The 21157-nt window shown below is 48.7% G+C and overlaps 1 protein-coding gene across 1 annotated transcript in view; it reads right to left on the reverse strand.

Moving 5' to 3' along the window:
• The window catches only part of ankdd1a (ankyrin repeat and death domain containing 1A), a 152367-nt gene that overhangs the window by 48416 nt on the left and 82794 nt on the right, over positions 1–21157 (reverse strand). Inside the window, exons 11-12 of the mRNA XM_070859137.1 lie at positions 19633–19731; positions 16011–16109 (exon numbers count right to left, since the gene is read on the reverse strand). Coding sequence (XP_070715238.1) covers positions 16011–16109; positions 19633–19731 — 198 coding nt within the window. The remainder of the gene's footprint in view (positions 1–16010; positions 16110–19632; positions 19732–21157) is intronic.

The following is a 21157-nucleotide window of genomic DNA, read 5'->3' on the forward strand; positions in this document are numbered from 1 at the left end:
ACTGGAATCAATGTCCTTGGGGGAGTGTTTGCTAGTGCTGTTGGGGAGGGGTTTAACTAATATGCCAGGGGGATGGGAACTTATGCAGGGAGACAGAGGGAAGTAAAGTGGGGGCAGAAGCAAAAGGTAGAAAGGAGAAAAGGAAAAGTGGAGGGCAGAGAAATCAAAGGCAAAATCAAAAAGGGCCACATTGCAGCAAAATTCTAAAAGGACAAGGTGTGTTAAAACAACAAGCCTGAAGGCTCTGTGTCTCAATGCGAGGAGCATTTGTAATAAGGTGGATGAATTGACTGCGCAGATAGCTGTTAACGGATATGATATAATTGGGATTACGGAGACATGGCTCCAGGGTGACCAAGGCTGGGAAGTCAACATCCAGGGGTATTCAATATTCAGGAAGGATAGACAGAAAGGAAAAGGAGGTGGGATAGTATTTAATACATGTTTTTACTCCGAAGTTAACAAAAAAATTAACACACAACAAAATATTCAAAAGGAGGAGATTAACGCAATAGTAAGGAAGGACATTAGCTTGGATGATGTGGAATCTGTATGGGTAGAGCTGCGAAACACCAAGGGGCAGAAAACGCTAGTGGGAGTTGTGTACAGACCACCAAACAGTAGTAGGGAGGTTGGGGACAGCATCAAACAGGAAATTAGGGATGCGTGCAATAAAGGTACAGCAGTTATCATGGGTGACTTTCATCTACATATAGATTGGGCTAACCAAACTGGTAGCAATACAATGGAGGAAGATTTCCTGGAGTGTATAAGGGATGGTTTTCTAGACCAGTATGTCGAGGAACCAATTAAAGAGCAGGCCATCTTAGACTGGGTGATGTGTAATGAGAAAGGACTAATTAGCAATCGTGTTGTGCGAGGCTCCTTGGGGAAGAGTGACCATAAAATGATAGAATTCTTCATTAAGATGGAGAGTGACACAATTAATTCAGAGACTAGAGTCCTGAACTTAAAGAAAGGTAACTTCGATGGTATGAGACGTGAATTGGCTAGGATAGACTGGAGAATGATGCTTAAAGGGTTGACGGTGGATCGGCAATGGCAAACATTTAAGGATCACATGGATGAACTTCAACAATTTTACATTGATTGGTTAGATTGTGTTGGTGGATATTGATTGGTCAGCTTGTGTTGGTGGATATTGATTGGTCAGATTTGCCCAGAATCTGCGGTCAGCGGAGAAACAATTGCTACTGGGCCTGAAGTAGGCTTCTCACAAAGATCGTGTGATCTCTGTGGCAACAGGTTTGGCTTTTCCGCCATACAATTGAAGTGAACACAAGTTAATGGGGAATCCCTAATGCGACGTCAACAGGCTGTGTAAGCAGCCAATCACAATGCAGAATTCTCAGAGAGCGAACCAGGAAGTGGGTAAGCTGCTTTGATTCTAACTTTTCAAAAATGTTGGAGATAGCAAAAGATCGGGGCTCTCACACGGGGAAAAGATCGGTGCTCTCACACGGGGAAAAGATCGGGGCTCTCATACGGGGAAAAGGCAAACCTGAAATAAAGATGAACAAACTTTAAAAAAATTTAAATTTCTTTTCGCGTTTCTAAAATTTTTTAATTGAAATGGATAAAATTGTCACGCCATTAAAATTAGTTTTTCAGGCCATAACCTTTGTTTAGCAGTCAATACACTGTTAAAACCCCAGTTAGATCTAAGCCAAAGGGATCTAATATTTATTGGGGTATTTAACAACGAGATTACCACGGACAGCCAAAGTTAAAATCAGGGATGCACAAGAGGCCAGAACTGGAGTAGGTTACAGAGATAGGGAGGGTTGTAAGACTGGAGGAGGTTACAGAGATCTGAGGCTTGTAGGACTGGAGGAGGTTACAGAGATAGGGAGGGATTTGAAAACAAGGATGAAAATGTTAAAATCTCGGCGTTGCCAGACTAGGAGCCAATGTAAGTCACCCAGCACAGGGTCTTGGTGAGCGTTAGGATACAGGCAGCAGAGACTTGGATCAGCTGAAGTTTACAGAAGGTGCAAGGTGGCTTGCTATCTAGGAGAGCATTCGATAGGCCAGGGAGAGGGACAGAGGCTGGGGAACGGAGGTTGTGGCGGGGGCAGAAGACATGCTTCATCCTTGGTGATTGCAACCTCCTCTGAGTTCATTGCCATCCTAACCTCTCAATCTCTCCCTCCATATACACTCCCCTACCCATATTCATGGCCAACCCCTCGAGCTTGGTCTTTCTATCTCATCGTGTCAATCACAGATAAGGCCATCTCTGATCACTTCCTCGTATCGCTCTCCACCCACATACCCCTTTCCCCTCCCCGACCCTACAGCCTTCTGTCTCCACCCCTGGAAAAAAACTTTCCGTCATTTACAACAGCACTTGCAACTGTCTAGTCTTTGGCCCTCCATTAATCACTGTATTTCTGCAGCAGCTGAATGACACTCTCACTTCCAGCTCTGATGCCCTTGTCCCCATTAAACGCTCTTACCCCGGTCGTTCCCCTGGCACGGCACTCACCTCCACTCCCTTAAGTTCAGGAGCACAGATTGGCGGACAACTAGTTTAGCCATTCATTGCCAGATCTGGCTGGACCATATAGAGCACTCTCGGTTCCTGCTCTCATCTGCCAAAACTGCCCACTATTCCAGGAACATCCTGGATTGCAAAGGTAACCCCCGGGTTTTCTTCTCCGCTACAAACCGTCTTCTTAAACCCCTCTCCCCTGCCTCCGCCACACTCACCTCTAACAACAAGTGCAAGAAGATTGTGAACTTCTTTATCACTACGATTGAGACCATCCATTCAGCTACCTCTGCTGTTTCCCTCCGCCACTTCCCTCCCTTCCCCTAGCCAATCTTCTCCGAGGTCCCTCCTTGTCCTAACCCAGAACTCGCATCTCTCTCCAGTTTCTCTGCTATCTCCCCTCACCCCACCTTGTCCATGAGTCTCACCTCCTGCTCCGTTGACCCTATTCCCACTAAACTGATATTGTTAATGGTTCTGTCTCCTCGGCTACTGTCTTCGTCCCATTCAAATCTGCCATCATCACCCTTCCTCAAAAAAAAAACAACCCTTGACCCCTCCGTCCTTGGGCAACCCCTTATTCTGAGACAATGTCCCTAGTTCTAGATTCGCCCACAAGTGGAAACATTCTCTCTGCATCTACCCTGTCGAGCCCCCTCAGTATCTTATATGTTTCAATAAGATCCCCTCTCAGTCTTCTGAACTCCAATGAGTAGAGGCCCAACCTGATCAACCTTTCTTCAAAAGTCAACCCCTTTATCTCCGGAATCAACCTCGTGAACCTTCTCTGAACTGCCTCCAAAGCAAGTATATCCCTCCTTAAATAAAGAGACCAAAACTGTACGCAGTACTCCAGATGTGGTCTCACCAATACCCTGTACAGTTGTAGCAGGACTTCTCTGCTTTTACACTCTATCCCCCTTGCAATAAAGGCCAACATTCCATTTGCCTTCCTGATTACTTGCTGTACCTACATACTAACTTGTTGTGTTTCATGTACAAGGACCCCCAGGTCCCTCTGCAGCATTATGTAATCTCTCTCCATTTAAATAATAATTTGCTTTTCTATTAGTTCTGCCAAAGTGGATAACCTCACACTTTCCCACATTATACTCCATCTGCCAAATGTTTGCCCACTCACTTAGCCTGTCTATATCCCTTTGCAGATTATCTGTGTCCTCCTCACAATTTGTTTTCCCATCCATCTTTGTATCATCAGCAAACTTGGCTACATTACACTTGGTCCCTTCATCCAAGTAATTAGTATAGATCGTTAAACAGTTGAGGCCCCAATACTGATCCCTGCAGCACCCCACTAGTTACAGTTGGCCAACTGGAAAATGAACCATTTATCCCGACTCTCTGTTTTCTGTTAGTTAGCCAATCCTCAATCCATGCTAATGTATTACCCCCAACCCCGTGAACTTTTATCTTGTGCAGTAACCTTTTATGTGGCACCTTATTCAATGCCTTCTGTTACATCCTCAAAGAACTCCAGTAAATTTGTCAAACATGACTTCCCCTTCATAAATCCATGCTGACTCTGCCTGACCGAATTATGCTTTTCCAAATGTCCTGCTGCTGGTTGCTTAATAATGGACTCCAACATTTTCCCACTGACAGATGTTAGGCTAACTGGTCTATAGTTTCCTGCTTTCGGTCTCCCTCCTTTTTTAAATAGGGGTGTTACATTTGCACTTTTCCAATCTGCTGGGATCTCCCCAGAATCCAGGGAATTTTGGTGGAATGCAACCACTATCCCTGCAGCCATTTATTTTAAGAGCCTAGGATGCAGTCCATCAGGTCCGGGGACTTTACCACCTTTAGTCCCATTATTTTACCGAGTACTTTTTCTTTAATGTTTGTGATTGTTTTAATTCTCCCCCTCCCTATAGCCCCATTGATTATTATTGGGATATTTTTAGTGTCCTCTACCATGAAGACCGATACCAAATATTTGTTCAAAGTCTCTGCCATTTCCCTGTTCCCCATTATTAATTCCCCAGTCTCATCCTCTAAAGCACTTTATCTCTCTTCCTTTTTATATACCTGTAGAAGCTCTTACTGTCTGTTTTTATATTTCTTGCTAGTTTACTCTCATAATCCATCTTCGCTCTCCTTATTTTTTTTTAGTCGTCCTTTGCTGGTTTTTAAAAGTTTCCCAATCCTCTGCCCTCCGACTAATCTCGGCCACATTGTATGCCCTGGTTTTCAATTTGATCCCATCCTTTACTTCCTTAGTTAGCCACAGATGGTTATCCCTCCTCTTTAAGTCTTTCTTTCTCACTGGGATATATTTTTGTTCAGAGTTATGAAATATCTCCTTAAATGTCTGCCACTGGTTATCAACCGTCTTACACTTTAATCTATTTTACCAGTCCACTTTAGCCAATTCTGCCTTCATACCTTTTAGTCTCCTGTATTTAAGATCAGGATACAGGTTTGAGATCCAACTTTCTCACCCTGCAACTCATTTTGAAATTCAACCATGCTTTGCTAAAGGATCCTTTACTATGAGATCATTTATTAATCCTGTCTCATTACACAGTACCAGATAGCCTGTTGCCTGATTGGCTACCTTTGCCAATTTAATTTGTGCAATCTATATGAAGATTAAAATCACCCATGATTATTGCTGTACCTTTCTTATAAGTCTCCATTATTTCTTGATTTATACTCTGTCCTACATTGTAGCTACTGTTAGGGGGCCTATAGACCACGCCCACCTGTGACTTCTTCCCCTTATTATTTCTTATCTCCACCCAAACTGATTCTACATCTTGATTTTCTGAGACAATATCATTTCTCACCAACTCACTGATCTCATCCTTTATTAATAAAGCTACCCCACCTCCTTTTCCTTTCTGTCTGTCCTTCCGAATTGTCAAATACCCCCGAGTATTCAGTTATCAGCCTTGGTCACCTTGCAACCACATCTCTGTAATGGCTATTAGATCATACCCATTTATATCTATTTGTGCCGTCAACTCATCTATCTTGTTACGAATGCTGCGTGCATTCAGATAAAGAGCTTTTAATTTTGTCTTTTTACCATTTTTTCCTGCTTTGACCCCACTTTCTGATTCACCTCGATGTTTATACATTCTGTCCCTTCCTGGCACGCTCTGGTTTTCATTTCCCCCAGTGCTACCGTGCTCTATTGCCTTCTCCTTTCTCTTTGATTTTTAAAATTTCCGCTCACCTGAACCCTCCCTCCCCACGCCCCCACCCCTCTCCCCCCACACTATTTAAAGCCTTCTCTACAGCCCTAGTTATTCGATTCACCAGGAGCGGTATCAGTGGCCGCTGGGAGCTCGGGGCAGTGCGTGAGGCGCAGTGCAGGGGTCACCGGGAGGTCGGAGAGCAAGGCCCAGTGCAGGGGTCACCGGGAGGTCGAGGCCTGAGACCCAGTGCAGGGGTCCCGAAGCCCAGTGCAGGGGTCACCGGGAGGTCGGATCCTGAGGCTCAGTGCAGGGATCACCGGGAGGTCGGAGCCCGAAGCCCAGTGCAGGGTCACCAGAAGGTTGGAGATCAAGGCCCAGTGCAGGAGTCACTGGGAGGTCGGGGCACTGCCCAAGGCGCAGTGCAGGGGTCACCAGGAAGTCGGAGCCCGAGGCCCAATGCAGGGGTCACCGGGAGGTTAGAGCCTGAGGCCCAGTGCAGGGGTCACCGGGAGGTCGGAGCCTGAGGCCCAGTGCAGGGGTCACCGGGAGGTTAGAGCCCGAGGCCCAGTTCAGGGGTCACTGGGAGGTCGGGGCACTGCCCAAGGCGCAGTGCAGGGGTCACCGGGAGGTCGGAGCCCGAGGCCCAGTGCAGGGGTCACCGGGAGGTTAGAGCCTGAGGCCCAGTGCAGGGGTCACCGGGAGGTCGGAGCCTGAGGCCCAGTGCAGGGGTCACCGGGAGGTCGGAGCCTGAGGCCCAGTGCAGGGATCACCGGGAGGTTAGAGCCTGAGGCCCAGTGCAGGGGTCACCGGGAGGTCGGAGCCCGAGGCCCAGTTCAGGGGTCACTGGGAGGTCAGAGCCCGAGGCCCAGTGCAGGAGTCACCAGGAGGTCAGAGCTACGCGAGCCAACCTGAGAGGCGGATAAAATCAAAGTGTGACATCACAGGAAAGCAGGCAAGTGATTGCCTGGTTGGTTGTTGAGTATTTTGCTTCTCTTTTTTTCTAAACTTGGGCATTGGTTTAAATTAAGGGCCGGGATTAAAGAGTAAACATAGACAATTGATATTTCAAAACTTAAAAACCCAATTCATTAAATAAAAACTAATAGGGATGGGAGAGCAGGCGATGTGTTGCATGTTGGACCTAGTGGGCAGCAGTGTTACCCACGGCGACCGCGTCTGCAGTAAGTGTCTGCAGCTCCAGGAACTTCGGCTCCGTGTTGATGAGCTGGAATCCGAGCTGCAGACACTGCGACACATCAGGGAAGGGAGAATTACCTGGACGCTGTGTTCCAGGAGGCAGTCACACCCCTTGGGTTAAATAATTCTAATTTGGTCCGTGGTCAGGGACAGGAGGGTGTGACTACGAGTGAGGAAGGTATGGGGACCCAGGAGGTAGTGATGGAGGAGCCTCAGCCCTTGCTCTTGTCCAACAGGTTCGAGGCTCTTGCTCCCTGTGTGGACGAGGGCAGGGACTGCAGGGAGGATGGTCAAACTGACCATAGCACCGTGGTACAGGGGGCCATTCATGGGGGGAGTACAAAGAAATGTGACAATGGTAGGGGACAGGATCATTAGGGGGATAGATACTGTTCTCTGCAGCCGAGAGCGTGAGTCCCGAAGGCTGTGTTGCCTGCCCGGAGCCAGGGTTAAGGACATCTCCTCAGGGCTGGAGAGGAACTTGGAGTGGGAGAGGGAAGATCCATTTGTTGTTGTCCATGTGGGTACCAACAACATCGGTTGGACAAAGAAAGAGGTTCTGCTGAGGGAGGATGAGCAGCTCGGGACTAAATTAAAAAGCAGAACCACAAAGGTAATAATCTCTGGATTACTACCTGAGCCATGAGCACATTAGCCTCGGGTAAATAAGATCAGAGAGTTAAACACGTGGCTCAAAGACCGGTGTGGGAGGAATGGGTTTCGATTCATGGGGCACTGGCACCAGTACTGGGGTAAGAGGGAGCTGTTCCATCGGGACGGGCTCCACTTGAACCAGGCTGGGATCGCTGCACTGTCTCTAAATTGTCAGACTGCTTGTCTGGACAAGCAGAAATTTCCTCCAACCAAATAGTGGGAGAACTGAAGCCCTTATCTTTGGTCACCGCCACAAACGTCGTTCCCTGGCCACCACTTCTATCGCTCTCCCTGGCATCTGTCTGAGGCTCAACCGGATGTTCCCAACCTTGGTGTCATATTCTGACCACATATCCGTGCATCAGGAAGTCCTATTTCCACCTCCCTAACATTGCCCGCCTCTGCCGCAGCTCATATGCTGCTGAAACTCTTATCTATGCCTTTGTTACCTCTAGACATATTGCAACTCTGGGCAAACCCGCAAATGACTGCCACCTCGACATTCCACCTCAATACCCAGCAAGCAAACAAAACTTTGAGAATCTCCTATTGTGACACAGAGGTAAACCATGCCAAAAACCCCTCCTATTTAGGAGTTATGCTTGATCACACCATCTCCAGAACCTTGGGAAGAAGTGAAAGAGTCGGGTCAACTTGATCCAGGAACTCACCGGATCCACACGGGGAGCAGATGCTCAAACCCTCGGTACGGCAGCACTCGCCCTGGTGTATTCTACAGTGGAGTACTGCTCTCCGACATGGCTATCCAGTCGGCAGGGCAAATCCGTTGATGTCCAGCTTAATTCTACTATGAGAATTATCACTGATAAGCTTTTATTGACATGAACACCGTGGCTGCCCGTGCTTGCAAACATCGCACCACCATACCTACGCCGCGAATATGCCGTCTCCAGAGAATACAACCGCTACACCAACAAAGTCGTGCTGATCCAGGCCGACTTGAACAACCGACCACCAACCCGGCTCCAATCTAGAAGGCCATTCTGGACCATCGCCGAAGCCCTTCAGCGATCTCCCCTCGGCCTCGATGACCGACGGCGAAATGCTTGGAAGAACTGCGACACACGGAATGGATTCCTTATTGAGGAGCCCACAGCACAACCTGAAGGATCAAACCTTCCTCGCAAACAATGGACAACCATCGACTGCCTCAGAACTGGTCACGGTCGATACTGCCACCTTCTCTATAGGTGGAAGATTAAAGCCTCCCCATCCTGCGACTGTGGAGCTGCTAATCAGACCCTGGAGTACATCATCGAGCACTGTCCTCAGAGGGAACTCACAGGCAGCCTACAGGATATTGATGGGGAATAGGCAAACTATGGCTTGCTGAGTGCGACAGGGGAAACCACTGTCAGCAGTCAAACTGTGTACATGCACCAGCAGGCCAATCACAGTCTGACAACACAGACTTGCAGACCAATAGTACGTGAGGGGGGGTGTGTGTGGGTGTGTGCTACTGAGTAAACTGTATAAATGAAGCTGGCCAAGAACCACGTGTGTGACTTGTTGTAATGGAGATCTGAAGATGTAACGAATACATGCTGCAATAAAGTTCACTTGAATCTACCACCGGACCCCGAATCTCATTAAGAACGAAGAGATCTAACAATTCTGGCGTCACGAACAGGATCGTGGAAGGAACACAAGACTAAATCCCGGACATCGGACCTACGTCGAAGAGGTAAGGACACCTTTTTATAAAAGTCTTCGGTTGTTGTCTAAGATTTATCTTTCCCTCACGCGATTCTAAAAAGAACCTCCGGTCGGTAGTCGGCTCGAGACCCCATCCCGAGAGCTCTCACACCGTCGGTGTCCGAGACACCGACCCGGCTAAAACAGCCCACGGCTCGAGACCCCATCCCGAGAGCTCTCACATCGGCAGTGTCCGAGACACCGACCCGGCTAAAACAGCCCACGGCTCGAGACCCCATCCCGAGAGCTCTCACATCGGCGGTGTCCTGACGAGACACCGACCCGGCTAAAACAGCCCACGGCTCGAGACCCCATCCCGAGAGCTCTCACATCGGCAGTGTCCGAGACACCGACCCGGCTAAAACAGCCCACGGCTCGAGACCCCATCCCGAGAGCTCTCACATCGGCGGTGTCCGAGACACCGACCCGGCTAAAACAGCCCACGGCTCGAGACCCCATCCCGAGAGCTCTCACATCGTCGGTGTCCGAGACACCGACCCGGCTAAAACAGCCCACGGCTCGAGACCCCATCCCGAGAGCTCTCACATCGTCGGTGTCCGAGACACCGACCCGGCTAAAACAGCCCACGGCTCGAGACCCCATCCCGAGAGCTCTCACATCGTCGGTGTCCGAGACACCGACCCGGCTAAAACAGCCCACGGCTCGAGACCCCTCAGAAATCGATACAATGGCGGAGGAAAAGGACAAACAGTTGCCTACCAGCGTTAAAGGCGGGCTGGCCCCACCTAATGTCTCAGACGGAGAAATTCTACGGCAATTAAAAGAGTGCATAGAGCAACATTTTGACTTATTCAAAACCTATACCAAGATCGAACAAAAGTATGGACAGTGAACCTTGGACGAAATAAAGAAGTTTTAGGGGACCAACGACCAGCCGGAAGGAGAAGGATCGCATCAAATGGTCCCTAGTCGTTATGGGTCAGATCCAACAGCGAAATGAAACAATAAAACAATCGCAATATGACCGCGATTCAATGACTGCAAAGGACCAAAAGAAGGCGATTTGTGAACAGAAAGAAAAACTTGAATTAGAAAAGGCGCGAACGGAAATTACGAAGCTTAAGGCGGAAGTTGAAAAATTGAAAAATCAGTCATGTAGCGGACCGGTAAAGCAACCGAAAGCAGAATGCACCGGGTTCTGGCCGGGATTACCAAGTCTGTGCCAGATAGGAGAGGACCAGCGGAAGATGCGAGGCGTGAAGCGGGCTTGGAAACAGATTCTGAGTCTTCTAGCGAATCCAGCGGGGAAAGCGACATTGTCTCTCAGACGAGGCTTGCCCCGCTGAAGAAAAAACGGGTTAAGATTAAGACTAAGGAAACTACTGATGCAGAGGGTGTGAAGACACGACAAGCCAAGTACGCCCAGCATTACTAACACTAACCGGCGTACCCGGAGAAATGGATAAGTGGTCTAAAGAACTGCCACACCCCAAAAAGGGGGGAAATAAAGACATGGGAACAGCTGGAACGTATAAAAGGCATCGACCACCTTCACCCGTGGGACGGGGTCCAGGTTCTGACTGTAATGGTGCCTGGACAAGCAGCAAGAAGACTGAACAGGGAAGCAGAGAATGCCCTTGGCGAGGATGAACAACTATTAGATGCTGGGTGGCAGGCGGTCAGGCGATGGTTGCAGGTATTCAGCACCGCAAAGACGGATTGGGGAAAAATTGTAGCCTGCCAGCAGAAAGCCACGGAAGAAGTGTTAGAATATGAAGAACAATTTGAAACTGTGTGGTTGGAACACTCGGGGATGAACAACGACGGACCTGACGAAATGGACCAGAGCACTTCTGGACCCATGAAAGCTGCCTTCGTTGCCTGCCTAAAACCAGAATTATCAAAAATGCTGAAGATGACCCTACCTGATTGGGATTGCCCAGGAACAACCCTTGCAGTGCTGGTGGATTGGTGTAAACAATTGAATAGAGATATGGGAGATAAAGTCCGAACCATGCAGGCAGGGTGGAAACCCAAGGATCCTGACAGACAACCGTCAGGAAAATTACCTGGAAAATACTACTATTGTGGGAAGGAAGGTCACTGGGCCAAAACCGAGCAAAACTACCAGGAAAAGGGCATCAAGGGTATACCCGACGCACAGGCAGGGTCCACATTCGGACAACTGCAGCCTCTTGAAACAATTTAAGCAGCTCTCCACACAGCAACAAGAGGAGTTGATAAAAGCAACAAAAAACTAGAGAAGCCCGCCTTCGCCCTCGTGGCACCCCTCTTGGCGCTGACACAACAACGAGGGGATGGGATATATATAACTATGAGGGTGGGCAATCAAGAAATAGACTTTCTCCTGGATACGGGAGCGGAATTGACATGTTTACCTCTACGCTACAAAAGTTAATTACCACTGGATGGCACGGTACAAACAGCCTATGGGGTTGGGGGTCACGATCTGGTGCTCAGTAGAACCAGACCTGTGTGCCTCGGGCTTGACCCACATGAATTGACTACATCGATCTGGACGGGCCCCGTGGATCAAGCCCTTTTAGGAATGGATGTCTTGACTCAGTTGGATTCCTCTTTGCATTTTGAGGATGGTCGGGTAACGTGGTCTATTAGATCTTTACAGAAAGAGGAACTGAAGGAACACCTAATATGGGCTCGAGATAAAAACGGCTGTGGCCTGCTCCAGATGGAGCCCGCATCATTTACTGGGACCTCTCCCCCGTGCACGAAACAGTATCCCATCAGTCCCACCTCCATTGCAGGAATCCTACCTGTCATTCAACAGCTAGAAGAGTGGGGTGTGCTGATCAAGACACATAGTTCGTCCAATAGCCCAGTATGGCCTGTGCAGAAAGCCAACAAGACCTGGCGTCTAACCGTCGATTACAGAAAGGCCAACCAGTTTATCGATCAGAAGGCCTCTTTGTTGGTGAACCCCTCCATCATTTTTCAGGCTCTAACACCAGAACATAAATACTTCTCGGTCATCGATATGGCCAACGGATTTTGGTCAATACCATTGGCACCTGAGGTCCAATCATGGTTTGCCTTCACCGTCCAACAGCAATAGTGCACATGGACTCGGCTACCGCAGGGTTTTCATAACAGCCCTACGGTATTCCATATGGCCTTGCAAAGCCACTTACGAGAGTTACCTACCATGCCCTCCACTGTCATACCATGGAGGCACAGGGGAATGGCCTAGCTGACCAAGCAGCCAAAGAAGCCGCTTCCCAAGGCGCTGCCCCAGGAGAACCGACATGACTATGTAAATTTGAAGTACGTGGTCTGACACAGGACCTACAGACAATGCAAGGAGAATGTTCTCAGGAGGAAAAATGGACGTGAATGGAGTCAGGAATGAAGCTATGCGAAGACAGCATGTGGAGGCAAAGAGATACCGATAAGCCAGTGGCGCCTCAGTCGCTGGTTTCTTTTCTAGCTCAACAGATCCACTCATGGGGGCACCTGGCTCCACAACAAATGACGGCGCGGTTTCAGAGAAACTGGTGGGGTCGGGGGTTTAAGAAACATGATCAGCTGGTAGTGGATCATTGTGTGACCTGCCAGAAAAACAATCCCCGACCCACGATGGTAATGCCCCAACTAAGACCCCCCGCCCCTGCCGGGCCATTCCTGGACCTGCAGGTCGATTATATATCTCTCCCTCCATGTCAAGGGTATACTGACGTTCTGGTGATCGTCGACCGATTCTCCAGATGGGTAGAGGCCGTCCCAACCAGAAGGACCACGGCCAAGATTCTGTGCAAGGATTATATTCCCCGATGGGGGATTCTGAATCGTAGTGACTCCAACCAAGGAACCCATTTTACGGGTGCTGTTTGCCAAGAAGTTTGTAGGTTACTGAACATTACGTGGAACTTACACTGTCCTTATCACCCACAGTCATCCGGGCAAGTAGAGCGAATGAATCGAACTCTGAAATAACGACTTGCCAAATATCACCGGGAGGGAACTCCATGGCTTCAGGCACTACCAATAGTGTAGCATCAGGGCAACCCCAAATAGAACTACAGGTCTAAGCCCATTTGAAGTAATAACAGGAAGACCCACATCATTGCCAGGAATCATCGATGTGCGAAAAGCAGACTGTCATTTGATGAGTGACACTCTATCAGAATACTGCCGAAACTTAACAAATGCTATTAGTTCTGTTTCCCAACAGGTATCGGCAGCCTGGGGCGATCCAACAGAAGGAGGGCATGACATTATCCCAGGAGTCTGGGTCTATGTGAAGAAAATACATAAGGAACCTCTGGGTGCAAAGTGGGAAGGACCTTACCAAGTGTTCCTGAATACCCAGTCGGCTGTTAAAGTCCAAGGGAAGAAGGCTTGGATTCACGCATCGCACGCTAAACGAGCACCCAGTGACAAACTTTTAATCGAATAAGGACATTTACTCTTAACAAAATGCCTAAATTCGGTATGATACTGTCTATATGTATGTTAGGCACCTGCCTACCCTCGACCATTCAACCTTATACACCTAATATAGCTCTGCTAAGGAAGCCAATGTCTCCAGTTGCTGGATATGTGTGCATGTACCCATCCATTCAGAGGGAGGCATCCCCTTGAGACCTATCCCCTGTAATGTATCAGCAGTAAGGGACTGGACCTTTCCGGACCGTTAGAGAGGACGCACTTTCCAAACAATGTGACCAATAAGGAGGAATTAAAGAAGAAAATGAGGGAAACCCGCGAAGCCTTTAATTCGGTGGGTTACAAAAACCCCTTTTATGGGAGTTACCAGCCCAATTATAACTGGACCCTAAAGCCTCTGTTCTTGGTCCTCACCAACACCTCAGGGATAGGAAGACCACATGGGCTGGTATGTCTGATTAGAAACCAGACCGGAGGGCAAGAAATGGGGTACAGTAATTGTTCCCAGTATTTCAATGTAACTCCTGGCTCTAACACCAGCTTTCTGACATTCCGGAACCTTACGGGCGAGAAGAACTTCACCCAAGAGTGGTACCCTGAGGCAGTAGCTCGCTATACCATCTATAATGCTACCTACTTTATTTCCAGCCACAGGGCTTACCCCTGGCTGCCAGAATCTTGGATAGGATCTTGCTATTTGGGTTATGTTGTACCCTACATCCGTCCTTCGACCTCTCCGCCAATGGCACCTCATCAGCAGCGGGTGAAACGGGCCATCACGGAGGCTGAGAGATTCTTGGCCATCCTGGTCCCATGGCATGGAACTGCCAAACTGGCAAGGGAGTCTATCAATAATGGCATCTGTCCTGGAAAAGGTAGCCAATGATACTGGCTGAAGCCCTAACTAAAATAAGCGGCGAAATGGTAGCCATCCGCACAACAGCCCTACAGAATAGAATGGCCCTTGACGTTATCCCAACTGAAAAAGGTGGTACCTGTACCCTCATCGGAAACGAATGTTGTTCCTACATCCCAGATAGCTCCGAGGATACCAACTTGGCGGAACAGATTAAAAAGGAGGTAGAAAAGCTAAAACAGCCCCCAACACCCACCTTGTGGAATTGGGCAACTGGATGGTTGGGCGCGATAGGGAGCTCGGTGGTCAAGGGCTGGTCTTATCCTTTGTTGTTATTGTAGTGCTGTATTGTTTGTTTATGTTGATCAGATGCTGTTACGATCAAGCAACTATGGCCGCAGCTCCACAGCCAAGGATTCCTGTCGGCCCTCTTTGCACCACACTGGAGCTTGTTATGTTTAATGAAAGAGCATGCATTGTTTGTTTATCAGATTTTATGATTCACTTAAGGAAGAATCAAAGGGGGGATTGATGGGGAATATTCAAACTATGGCTTGCTGAGTGCGACAGGGGAAACCACTGTCAGCAGTCAAACTGTGTACATGCACCAGCAGGCCAATCACAGTCTGACAACACAGACTTGCAGACCAATAGTACGCGAGGGGGGGTGTGTGTGAGTGTGCGCTACTGATGTAAACTGTATAAATGAAGCTGGCCAAGAACCACGTGTGTGACTTTTTGTAATGGAGATCTGAAGATGTAACGAATACATGCTGCAATGAAGTTCACCTGAATCTACCACCGGACCCTGAATCTCATTAAGAACAAAGAGATCTAACAATATCCACTGCTGCTACACCGGAAGCTTTGGCCTGGATATCCAGCTTAGACATTGACGTTTGATTTGCTACTACGGTACAACAGAAGGAGATTGCGATGCTTTTCTAGCCATTCTCCCATTGTCACCCTCCATAAACTGAGCTCATACAAAATTCAGCTGTCCTGCCTCTCACCAAGTCCCGTTCACTCAACGACCCTGCGCTCGCTGACCTACACTGGCTTCCAGTCCAGCAACACCTCAACTTTTAAACTCCCATCCTTGTTTACAAATTGCTCGCCCCTCCCTATCTCTGTACACTTCTCCAGCCCCACAACCCTCGGAGATCTCTTCACTCCTCCAGGTTCAGCCTCTTGCACATCCCCCCACCTGCTTAAGCCCCAAGCTCTGGAATTCCCCCAAATCGCTCTGCCTTTCTACCTCTCTCTCCACCATGACCAAGTATCACTAGTTATTGCTGATGGGCTCACTAACAGGAACCCCTCACATTGACTGAAATTCTGCAAAGTGCCACCTGGGCGAGAATGCATTCACCACAATGCAGTGTCTGCACAATTCTGAGCTGTGGTCAGAAAATCAAGAGTGAATGTGTTCCTCTTAAAATCAAAACGTCAAATCAAAATTGAACATATTGAGGTGAACATGGAAATAAAAATACTGAAGGAAAATAAGACATGCAGTCACCTTATCGGCTAGTTTTAAATTTACACCTGCTATCAGGGTCATTTCAGCAATGGCCTGCCTTCCGTTCTCTGCTGCGATGTGAAGTGCTGTCTGCTGTCTCTGCGGGAAAATCATTCACAACTCGTTAATATAAATCATCACAAACTGTCTCCTCATGTGACTTGCAATTGTTCTCTGTCCAAGGCACTCAGTAAACAGTGTGGAGCCCACAGCACATTACTTTCCCCATGCAGTATTCTTCACAGGGATGGAACAACGCTGCATTGAACCAAGGAGACACAAACCACAATCTCTGGAAACAGGAATTTGCCCCCGTTCAAAAAGGGGCAAAATAAAACCAGGAAATGATAGACTAATTAGTCTTAACCAGTTTGGCTCATATAACTATATGGCTCAGAGACGTGGACTATGTACAGCAGGCACCTCAAAGCACTGTAGAAGTACCACTAACGCTGCCTCCGCAAGATCCTGCAAATCCCCTGGCAGGATAGGTGCACCAACGTCAGTGTCCTTGCTCAGGCCAATATCCCCAGCATCGAAGCACTGACCACACTCAATCAGCTCCGCTGGGCAGGCCACATCATCCTGACACATGCCTGACACAAGACTCCCAAAACAAGCGCTCTACTCAGAGCTCCGACATGGCAAGCGAGCCCCAGGTGGACAGAGGAAATGCTTCAAGGACATCCTCAAAGCCTCCCTGAAAAAGTGTAACATCCCCACCGACACCTGGGAGTCCCTGGCCCAAGATCCAACATCTGGGAGGGCGCTGAGCACTTCGAGTCTCTTCGCTGGGAGCAAGCTGAAGCCAAGCGTCGACAGCGGAAGGAGTGCACGGTAACCCACCCGATCCTTCAACCACTGTCTGCCCCACCTGTGACAGAGACTGGAGGTCCCGCATTGGACTCTTCAGTCACCCGAGAACTCACTGTTAGTGTGGAAGCAAGTCAGCCCCGACTCCGAGGCATGCCGAAAAAGAATCTGTTTGTGGGTAAACTTCTAAGTTCTATGATAAAGGATGAAACTAGTGAACCTTTATGGAGGCACAGTCTGAGGATCAGGACAGACTGCGCTGAAACACCTGCATTAAATGTTATTGATGGGTGGGGGGGGGGGTGGTGTGAGGGGCATGTGCGGTGTGGGATGTGGGGAGTGTGGGGTGTGGGGTGTGGGATGTGGGGGGGTGTGGGATGTGGGGGGGGTGGGATATGGGCGGGGTGTGGTGGGTGGGATGTGGCTGTGGGACATGAGGGGGTAGGGGTGTGTAGGGGGGTTGGGGGCTGCAGGAGGTATCTCTCTTTAACCTCCTCCAGTTCTACAATGCTCCAAGAACTCGTTCCTCTGACTCGAGCTCTTGTGAATCCATCAGTCCTTTCCCTCAACTATTGCCTTGATCTGTCTATCCCTAAACTCTGGAATTCCCTCCCTAATGTCTGCTGTAGCTCAGCGGGTATCACGCTCGCCTTGGACTATGTATTCAAGGTTATGTATTCAAGCCCCACTTTAGAAAGCTGAGCACATAATCTAGACTGCCCTTCCAGAGCAGTGCTGAGGGAGTGCTGCACTGTCAGAAGTGCCTGGCCTCTCAGGTGGATATAAAAGATTCCATGGCTCTATTTCAAGAAGCGCAGGAATTTTCTCTGTAGTGTCCTGGTCAATATTTATCCATCAATCAACATCACCAACACAAATGATCTAGTCATGATCTCATTGCTGTTTGTGGAATCTTTTGAGGCGAACATTATCTGCCGCGTTTCCTATACAACAACAATGACTACACTTTAAAAGTATTTCATTAGCTGTACAGGACTTTGGAATGCCCTGAGGGTGGGAAAGGTGCTGTTGATATGCAAGTCTTTCTTATTCTTTTTAAACTTCTCCCCCTCTCTTTCATCCTTCGAGAGCTTTTTAATAAGAACATAACAAATAGGAGCAGGAGTCAGCCTGCTGCGCCATTCAATGAGATCACGGCTGATCTTCTACCTCAACTCCACTTTCCTGCACTATCCCCATATCCATTGATTCCCTTAATATTCAAAAATCTATCGATCTCTGTCTTGAATATCCTCAAAGACTGAGCCTCCACAGCCCTCTGGGGCAGAGAATTCCAAAGATTCACCACCCTCTGAGTGAAGACATTTTCCTCATCTTGATCGACAGTCCTAAATGGCCGACCCCTTATCCCAAGACTGTGTGACCCCTGGTTCTAGATTCCTCAGCCAGGGAAACTAGCTTCTCTGCATTGACCCTGTCAAGCCCTGTAAGAATGTTGTATGTTTCAATGAGATCGCCTCTCATTCTTCTAAACTCAAGAGAATATAGGTTAATATCTTAATGCTTCTTTGACCAAGCTTTTTGTCACATGTCCTAATATCTCCTTCTTTGGCTCAGTGTCAATTTTTGCTCGATAACGCTCCTGTGAAGCATATTAGGACGTTTTATTACGTTAAAGACGCGAGGGGTTATTGCTTGACAGGGTATGGGATATGGTGAAACACGACGGGTATGGGATATGGTGAAACACGACGGGTATGGGATACGGTGAAACACGACGGGTATGGGTTATGGTGAAACACGACGGGTATGGGATACGGTGAAACACGACGGGTATGGGATACGGTGAAACACGACGGGTATGGGATACGGTGAAACACGACGGGTATGGAGGGATATGGTGAAACACGACGGGTATGGGATACGGTGAAACACGACGGGTATGGAGGGATATGGTGAAACACGACAGGTATGGGGGATACGGTGAAACACGACGGGTATGGGATACGGTGAAACACGACGGGTATGGGATACGGTGAAACACGACGGGTATGGAGGGATATGGTGAAACACGACGGGTATGGGATACGGTGAAACACGACGGGTATGGGATACGGTGAAACACGACGGGTATGGAGGGATATGGTGAAACACGACGGGTATGGAGGGATACGGTGAAACACGACGGGTATGGGATACGGTGAAACACGACGGGTATGGGATACGGTGAAACACGACGGGTATGGAGGGATATGGTGAAACACGACGGGTATGGAGGGATATGGAAGATTATAGATCATTGAATGATTCATAGAGAGAGGCCATTCGGTCCATCGTGTTGTGTTGGCTCTTTGGGTAATCTAGCCAATTAGTTCCACTCCCCTGCTCTGTCTGCAGAGCTCTGTAAATTTTTAACTTTCAAGTATGTATCCAATTCTGTTTTGAAAGTTGTTACTGAATCTGCTTCCACCACCCTATCTGGCAGAGCATTCCAGATCACAATAACTCGCTGCATTAGCAAATATTTCCTCGTGTTGTCACTTGTTCTTTTGCCAATCACGTTAAATCTGTGCCCTCTGGTTACTGACCCTTCTTGCACTGGAAACATTTCTCATTTACTCCAACAAAACCATTCATCATTTTTAACAATCTCGTGGGAGCCTGGAGTTTGAACTCCTGACCTCCAGTACCCTGAACCCCAGACTGCCCCACCCAGAACATTACTACACAAATGCTCGTGTCAAATTCTTCTTGCTGGTTTAAATAGAGTAATTTGACACAAGCATTCCAGTAGTAAGTTCAAGCCCGATTTAACAATCCCAAGGATGCATGTAGGATATATTCTTACGTGATCAGCAATATTCAGCTCACACTCTGCATCTATTAGCAGCTTGACGATGGCGTCATGGTTGTGTAGGACCGCTAGATGCACTGCACTGGCCCCTTGCTGGAAAAGACAGACGGGTCATTGACAGCAATCGAGACCAGCATTGTCCCAGGTTACAGGCCGCATTCGGCGGTAACTACTATTCAACAAGAAGCTTATACAAAAGCTAAATACTGCAGAAGTTGGAATCTAGAATAAAAACAGAAAATGCCGAAATCTCAGCAGGTCAGGTTAACTAATATACAAACCAGCAGGCAGTGGTTATTAGCTCACTTCTAATATTGAGCAGTCAGCAGTGATAAATAGCAAACTCATTAGCAAGATGAAGGCTGATTCCTATGAAATAACTGAGAGATACCGGGTCTGGTCACCGGTTTACCGAGTGTGGATACCTGGTCTGGTCACCGGTTTACCAAGTGTGGATACCGGGTTCGCAAGTGCAAAAAGGGGCGGAGCCAGCTGTGCACATGTGCAGAAGGACACAAAAATCTTTGTGCACATAATCAAATTAATGTTTACAACTAAATAGTTGCACCTCCCCTCAATCTCATTTTGGTTGGTTTCAAAAGGAAGCTGAGCAGATATAGCCCACCCCACCCCCCGCCCCCTTGCCGCCCCCCACCCCCTCCCTCTCTCGCCCCCTCCTGCACCCCGCCCGTGCTGCCCCCTCCCCCGTCCCATGCCCTCGCCCCCCTCCCGCCCCCTCACCCCCTCCCGTGCTGCCCCCTCCCCCATCCCGCCCCCTCGCCCTCCTGTGTTGCCCCCTCCCCCGTCCCACCCCCTCGCCCCCCCTCCCGCCCCTTCCCCCATCCTGCCCCCTCGCCAAGAGACTGCTGTTCTGTATGACCCATGTAAATGTTTAGTGCTAACTTGCGATGCGTCTTCGTACGGGGTTGGGTGTGTGTTACAATAAGCAAACGAATCGGGAACATTGCAACCAGTGCTTCTGCGTCCAGGAATTCGTCCACGGCCGAAAGGGCCTACAGCATGATTGAAAAAGAATCTTTGGCATGCATTTACGGGGTGAAAAAAATGCACAAGTATCTGTTTGGGCTCAAGTTCGAGTTAGAAACTGATCATAAGCCGCTCATATCGCTATTCTCAGAGAGCAAAGTATTAATACCAATGCCTCTGCTCGCATCCAAAGATGGGCACTCACGCTGTCTGCATATAACTATGTAATTCGCCACAGGCCGGGCACAGAGAACTGCACTGATGCTCTCAGTTGGCTACCATTGCCCACCACCGGGGTGGAAATGGCACAGCCTGCAGACTTACTCTTGGTGATGGATGCATTTGAAAATGAAAAGTCACCCATTACGGCCCACCAGATCAGGACCTGGACTAGCCACGATCCTTTACTGTCCCTTGTAAAAAAACTGTGTCCTCCATGGGAGCTGGTCCAGCATCCCAACGGAGATGCAGGAAGAGATTAAGCCTTTCCAGCGGCGCAAAGACGGAATGTTCTTACAGGTGGACTGCCTTT

Source organism: Pristiophorus japonicus, chromosome 17, assembly GCF_044704955.1.
Source record: "Pristiophorus japonicus isolate sPriJap1 chromosome 17, sPriJap1.hap1, whole genome shotgun sequence".
NCBI classification, from domain to species: domain Eukaryota; kingdom Metazoa; phylum Chordata; class Chondrichthyes; family Pristiophoridae; genus Pristiophorus; species Pristiophorus japonicus.